Below are 6,904 nucleotides of genomic sequence, written 5' to 3'. Positions count from 1 at the left end.
CTCTGGACGCGGGAGGTCGGTCTTGAAAGGTCCTGCGCTATTTCCCTCACCAGACGCGCTGGAACGGCAGCTCTCCCCGGATCAGCAGCCTCCGTTGGATTTCTGGTGACAGGACTGGGATCTCCCCTTCAGCGAAGCACGTGTGGGCGCCGGGACTGGGACAAAAGCACCGTGGAAAGTGGTGGAAAAAACACACGGAAATGAATGGGAAAAAACAGTCAGGTGGAAACTGGGAAATACACGTGCATGCCGAAATGGGGAAAATACCGCAATGAAATCGGCAAAGCATCACCAAAACCCACAACCCCCCCCCCCTCAAAATCCAGACCCTGCGCCCCACTCCTCAATCCCCCCCTCCCCACCCCCTTCCTATATCTGTCCCGCCTTACCCAACCCAAACCCGCCCGCCTATGATCCCCCTTGCCGCCCATACCCAACCCCACCCAATCTCCCCCCCCGGCAATCCCCATACCCCAGCCAACCCCCTAATCCTTGCCCGCCCCATCCCCCACCCCCCGCTCTTCTCGTCGTCCCTCTAAACCAACCCCATTTCCCTAAATGCCGCCCCCCCCCAATTCCTAACCCCGCCCATTCCCCCCAATCCCAAACCCTCCGGCACCATACCAGCTCCCCCAACCCCCGCTCCCCCATTCGCCCGTACCCCCATCTCATCCCCCCAATCCCGCCTTCCCCAAACCCTCCCGCCTCCATAAATCCCCCTCATCCCTCCGCCTCCAAAACCAAACCCCTCGTGTCCAAACCTCCCCCCCATTCGAACCCCCCACCTCCCCCCCTCAATCCCCCTCCATCACGCAACCCCCCAAGACCAAACCCCCCCATATCCCCTCCGCTCCACTCCAACCCCGCCCCATTTCCAGCCGTCTTCCCATCCCAACACCCCAAGTCCCCCCCAAACGCTTACCATCCGGCAAACGCCCACCCACATCTATAACCCCGCCCGCAGCCCCCCGCGAATGATTCCAACCCCGCTCTCCCCCCAGTTTCCGGCTCCCAAACCCCACCCCCCCATGCTCAACCCGCTCGCATATCGTTCCCCCCATCCCCAACCCCCCCGCCCCGCCCCCAAAGCCCCGCCCCTACAATAAAGCCAACCGCCGCCCAATCCCGCGTGCTCGCCATCCCAGACCCCAAGGCCCCCCCCCACCCATTAACACAACCTGCAAACCCCAACCGCCCCCCATAATCCCAACTCCCGAGACCCTCCCCTATCCGGCCCTCCCTCCCGTCCGACCCCACCACCATGCCTAACGATCCCCCGCCCCCCCCTCAATGTCCCCCCCTCATTACCGATATCGATGCGGTTTTTTGACGCCTCCAGTGGACGGGGCGCTCTTTCTGGCCGCTTTAGTGGCCAACTGCTTACGGGGCGCTTTGCCACCCGTAGACTTACGAGCCGTCTGCTTGGTGCGGGCCATGCTGCCCGCTGCTCAGGGCCTAAGGGGGAACAGAAGGCCGCAGGAGCCCGGACACAGCGCCGTGAGGCGTCGGGCCTGGCCACCATCTTTCGGCCGCCATGTTTGGCCGCCATCTTTCGGCCGCCATGTCCCCTCAGAGCGTTGGACTACAACCCCCAGAAGCCTTTGCGTCTCTTCTTACCGCGCTGCACGCTGATTGGCACAACGGGATCACGTGCCTGCGCAACGCCTCGCTGGTTGGCTGCCGGAGCGCGGCCAATCCGTTTGTAAGCCGCCAGAATCGGGGCCGCCCCGCCCTCTCTCCCCGCAGATTGACACTCCGCTCCGCCTATCCCCTCCCGCAGCGCCGCGCGGCGGGAGCCAATCACCCGCGCTGACACACCCCTCGGCCTATCACCTCGCTCCGCTCCGCGCGGCGGGAACCAATCGACACCCCCCATCCCCGCAACCAATCAGCGGCCGGCTACACACGGAAGGCGGGACTTGGGGCAGCTTCTCCTCAGGCGACCTCGGTTCCCCCCCACTCCCCCCCCAATGGCCCAGCGCACCGGGAGCGGCCCCGGAGCGGCCCCAGTCCCCGTTACCGGCCCCGATCCGCCTTTACCTGCGTTATGAGGCCGCTGGGAGCTGTTTGGTGCCCGGCGGGGGCCGCGCTGGGGCTGCGCTCGGTGCCTGCCCGCCGCCCGCCCGCTGCCTCCTTTCCCGCCTTTCCCGCCAGCCCTGACACAAAATGGCGGCCCCGCTCCCGGCGTGCACCGCGGCGGGAAGGGGGGGGGGAGGGGGGGGGGCCCCGCCGCCATCTTGGAGTGGTGGTGGCGATGTGCGAAGGGCCAATGGGGGGTGAAGGGGGGAGGAAGGGCCGAACTGTGGGGCTGGAGGGGACGCGTCACACCGTGTGCTGGGACTTAAAGGACATTAAGTTGGGTTGGAAGGACAGCCCTGATCCCACTCCTCCCATAGGCAGCTGCCCCCCACCAATACAGGCCCCTGATGAGGCCTTCATCTCATGTTATGTTATGTATCTCATGTTATGGATGTTATGAGGCAAAAGTCCCAAACTCAGCATCTTTGTGCCCAAAAGTGAATACAGTGAGTGCCAGCCCTCCTCCCCAGCCCCACCTTTCTGTTGGGTTCCACCCCTCGTCCTTCCCCAGTTCATTTCAGGCGCTGGTAAACACACAAACCACGTTGTTTTGTTGCTTAAGGGAACGTTGTGCTCATAAAGTCGTTCCTTTTCCATCCCTACAGCCTGAGAAATCAGCTGCCACCCAATGACTCAGCCACGTCTCCACCCACCAGCTCAGAGCTGCACCCCTGGGAGGAGAACAGCGGAAAATGTGAATTCTGATTGCAATTTCAGGCCTCACCCTGAGGGAAAAGGCAGAGAAGCACAGAGCTCTGCTGGCTGCGGTCACCAGAGGGCACACGTCTGCTGCAGTGACACAGAAACAGTCCCAATTTGTGCTGTTCTGAGGTGGGTTTGTTAATGAGACACACAGAGGGGAAGGGGAGACCCCAAAATGGGGCTGGGGTCTGTGGGGATCTGCTCAGAGCGATGCTGAGCTGGAGGGGAAACCCAAAGCAAAGGGGGAAAGGAGCAAAACTGAAGGGGAAAGTGAACCAGAAAGGGGATAAAAACAGAGCAAAGGGGATAAAAATGCAAAGGGGATAAAAACACAGAGCAAAGGGAAATGAGGCAGCCCAAAGTTCCCACAACTTTATTGAGAAACATCACCAAGTGGTGTTATAATGGCACATGTTATAATGGCACATGTTATAATGGTAGAACAGCTCAACCCAGGAGAGGAGCAGCACTTGGTGAACGATGTGGGCATAAAGCAGAACGTCAGTGGCGTCAAACAAATCATCAATGGCGTCAAATGGAACAACAACGGCGTCAAACGAAACGTCGGTGGCGTCAAACGAAACCTCCGTGTCATAAAGTCAAACATGGACAACGTGTGCCAAACCTGGACGGGTGCAAAATGAAACCTCAGGGACATAAAACAGAACATAGATAACATAAGGCCAAGCTGGGTGACATAAAACTGAATCTGGATGACATAAGGCCAGCCTGGGTGATATAAAACCCAACTTGGATGACATAAAGCCAAACTGGGTGATATAAAACCCAACCTAGATGACATAAAACTGAACCTGGATGACATAAAGCCAAACTGGATGATATAAAACCCAGTGTGGATGACATAAAACCCAACCTAGATGATATAAGGCCAACCTGGATCACATAAAACCCAATTTAGATGACATAAAGCCAAACTGGATGATATAAAACCCAACCTAGATGACATAAAACTGAACCTGGATGATGTAAGGTCAACCTAGATGACATAAAACCCATCTTAGATGACATAAGGCCAACCTGGATGACGTAAAACCCAACCTGGATGACGTAAAACCCATCTTGGATGACATAAAACCCAACCTGGATGACACAAAGCCCAACCTGGATGACTTAAAACCCAACCTGGATGATATAAGGCCAACTTGGATGACATAAAACCCAACTTGGATGACATAAGGCCAACCTGGATGACATAAAACCCAACCTGGATGACGTAAAACTGAACCTTGATGACATAAGGCCAACCCAGCTGACGTAAAACCCAACCTGGATGACACAAAACCCATCTTGGATGACATAAAACCCAACCTGGATGACACAAAGCCCAACTTGGATGACATAAAGCTCAACTTGGATGATATAAGGCCAACCTGGATGACCTAAAACCCAACCTGGATGACACAAAGCCCAACCTGGATGACATAAGGCCAACCCAGTTGACATAAAACCCAACCTGCATGACATAAAACCCAACCTGGATGACACTAAACCCAACCTGGATGACACTAAACCCAACCTGGATGACCTAAAACCAAACTGGATGATATAAAACCCATCTTAGATGACATAAAACCCAACCTGGATGATATAAGGCCAACCTGGATGACACAAAGCCCAACCTGGATGACACTAAACCCAACCTGGATGACCTAAAACCCAACCTGGATGACACTAAACCCAACCTGGATGACACTAAACCCAACCTGGATGACACTAAACCCAACCTGGATGACACTAAACCCAACCCAGTTGACATAAAACCCAACCTGGATGACACAAAACCCAACATGGATGACTTAAAACCCAACCTGGATGACACAAAGCCCAACCTGGATGACACTAAACCCAACCTGGATGACACTAAACCCATCTTGGATGACACTAAACCCAACCTGGATGACACTAAACCCAACCTGGATGACTTAAGGCCAACCTGGATGACACAAAGCCCAACCTGGATGACACGGCGTGAAGCACGGATGGCGTAACACAGACCCCCAGCAGGTTGGAACACGAGCTCTGGCTCCGGTGCGGTGCGCGGGTTCTGGAAGCAGCCGTGTGCCCGTGGGCCTTTTGACCACCCCCGTCATGGAGCGCTGTGCCAACAGAGCCAGGCGGTGCTGGGGGGGGGGGGGGTCAGCGTGAGCCCCCCCATGTGATGTGGGGCGATGTGGGGTCTACTTGAGGGCAGCTTCGATGGCGGCCACAATGCGCTGCAGCTTGGAGTTGGTGTCCACGAAGCCGTCACCGTTCTGGGATGGGGGAGAGTTGAGGTTGGGGGGGTGGGAGGTGGGTTTGGGGGGAAAGTGGAGGGATTTGGGGGTGGGTGAGTAGAAAAGGGCGGGTTTGGGTAGAAAAGAGAAGGTTTTAAAGGTGTTTGGGTGGAAAATAGTGGGGTTTGGGGATGACTGGGTAGAGAACAGTGGGGTTTGGGGGTGTTTGGGTGGAAAATAGTGGGGTTTGGGGGTGGTTGGGTACAGAACAGTGGGGTTTGGGGGTGTTTGGGTGGAAAATAGTGGGACTTGGGGATGGTTGGGTGGAGAATAGTGGGGTTTGGGGGTAGATGGCTTGAAAATAGTGGAGTTTGGGGCAGTTGGATAGAAAATAGTGGGGTTTGGGGGTAATTGGGTGGAAAATAGTGGGGTTTGGGGGGTGATTGGGTAGAGAACAGTGGGGTTTGGGGGTGTTTGGGTGGAAAATAGTGGGGTATGAAGACGCTTGGGTAGAAAATAATGGGGTTTGGGGGTGGTTGGGTTGAAAATAGTGGGGTTTGGAGGTAGTTGGGTGGAAATTAGTGGGATTTGGGGGTGGTTGGGTAGAAAATAGTGGGGTTTGGGGGTGGTTGAGTGAAGAATAATGGGGCTTGGGGGTGGCTGTATGGAAATCGGTGGTGTTTGGGTAGAAAAGCGCAGGTTTTGGGTGTGTTTGGCTGGCAGATGTTTATTGGGGGGGGGTCTGGGCAGTGTGAGGGTCCCTCCCCCCCCACGCACCTTCTTGGAGTGCACCAGGCGGCCGCCCACCGACACCTCGAACCACCCGGTCACCTCCTGCGTGCCCTGCCCTGCCTAAGGGACAACAAACGGGAAGGGGGGGGTCACCTCTCAGCCCCCCCGACCCCCATCCCACCCCCAACCCCCCCCCCACTCACCATGTCCAACGCTCCGGGGAAGCGCTCCTCCAGCTCGGCCCGCAGCTCTTCGTACTGCGGGGGGGGGCAGGCGGTCTTATGGCCTCACCTTGGACTTGTAGCCTCAGGCTCCGCTGCGGGAGAGACACATTCGTATTAATGAGGGGGGGGGAACAACCAGACCCCCCCCAACCCCCCCTTGGTGCCCCGTTACCAGTAGATCACGGTGACGCGGAGCGACATGGCGGTGGGACGGCGCGGGGTGGGCAGGCTCAGCCGGGGGCGGCGGGGCAATGGCGGTTGGGGGCAACGGCGGTTGGGGGCAACGGCGGTTGGGGGCAACGGCGGTTGGGGGGGATGATGGCGGCCAACCCCAAGCACCGCCCCCCACCCCTCATTCCCCGCCCCCCCGGTTGTGTCCCCGCCCCCCAGCCCCGTTTGGAGCCGCAGGCGGCGGGTGCTGGTACCGGAGGGCTGGGGGGGTGGGGGGGGTCTTTAATTGGGTTGGGGTCTCACGGACCCTTCCCGTCTGCCCCGCGGTGCGAAGCCGCATCGTCCCGATCTCAGTGTTCGGTGCGACCCCCCGCAGCCCCCCGGTGCCCCCAGCACAGCTCCCAGTGCCCCCAATGCATCGCCCATTGCTCCCAGTGCCCCCAATGCATCGCCCATTGCTCCCAGTGCCCCCAATGCATCGCCCATTGCTCCCAGTGCCCCAATGCATCGCCCATTGCTCCCACTGCCCCCAATGCATCGCCCATTGCTCTCAGTGCCCCAATGCATCGCCCATTGCTCGCAGTGCCCCAATGCATCGCCCATTGCTCCCACTGCCCCCAATGCATCAGCCCATTGCTCAGTGCCCCCAATGCATCGCCCATTGCTCCCAGTGCCCCAATGCATCGCCCATTGCTCCCAGTGTCCCCAATGCATCGCCCATTGCTCGCAGTGCCCCCAATGCATCGCCCATTGCTCCCAGTG

General features: G+C 58.1%; 1 protein-coding gene and 1 long non-coding RNA gene across 2 annotated transcripts; both read right to left on the bottom strand.

The window, feature by feature from the left end:
- Window positions 1–1,398: 1,398 nt before the first annotated feature.
- Window positions 1,399–2,184, bottom strand: LOC107307114. Its single transcript, XR_001552338.1, has 2 exons — window positions 2,041–2,184; window positions 1,399–1,455 (listed from the first exon to the last, which is right to left on the bottom strand). It is a non-coding gene; the product is annotated as an uncharacterized LOC107307114 (long non-coding RNA).
- A 944-nt stretch (window positions 2,185–3,128) lies between these two features.
- SELENOW (selenoprotein W) lies at window positions 3,129–6,276 on the bottom strand. Its single transcript, XM_015850550.2, has 6 exons — window positions 6,144–6,276; window positions 6,039–6,063; window positions 5,951–6,004; window positions 5,793–5,867; window positions 4,757–5,054; window positions 3,129–3,406 (listed from the first exon to the last, which is right to left on the bottom strand). Exons 1-5 carry the CDS (start codon window positions 6,170–6,172, stop codon window positions 4,980–4,982), a joined length of 258 nt encoding a protein of 85 aa, XP_015706036.1. The 5' UTR covers window positions 6,173–6,276; the 3' UTR covers window positions 3,129–3,406; window positions 4,757–4,979.
- Window positions 6,277–6,904: the final 628 nt, after the last annotated feature.

This window comes from Coturnix japonica, unplaced genomic scaffold (assembly GCF_001577835.2).
Source record: "Coturnix japonica isolate 7356 unplaced genomic scaffold, Coturnix japonica 2.1 chrUnrandom487, whole genome shotgun sequence".
NCBI lineage: Eukaryota > Metazoa > Chordata > Aves > Galliformes > Phasianidae > Coturnix > Coturnix japonica.
The sequence above is the reverse complement of the archived record's forward strand: the minus strand, read 5'-3'. Positions and strand labels throughout refer to the sequence as shown.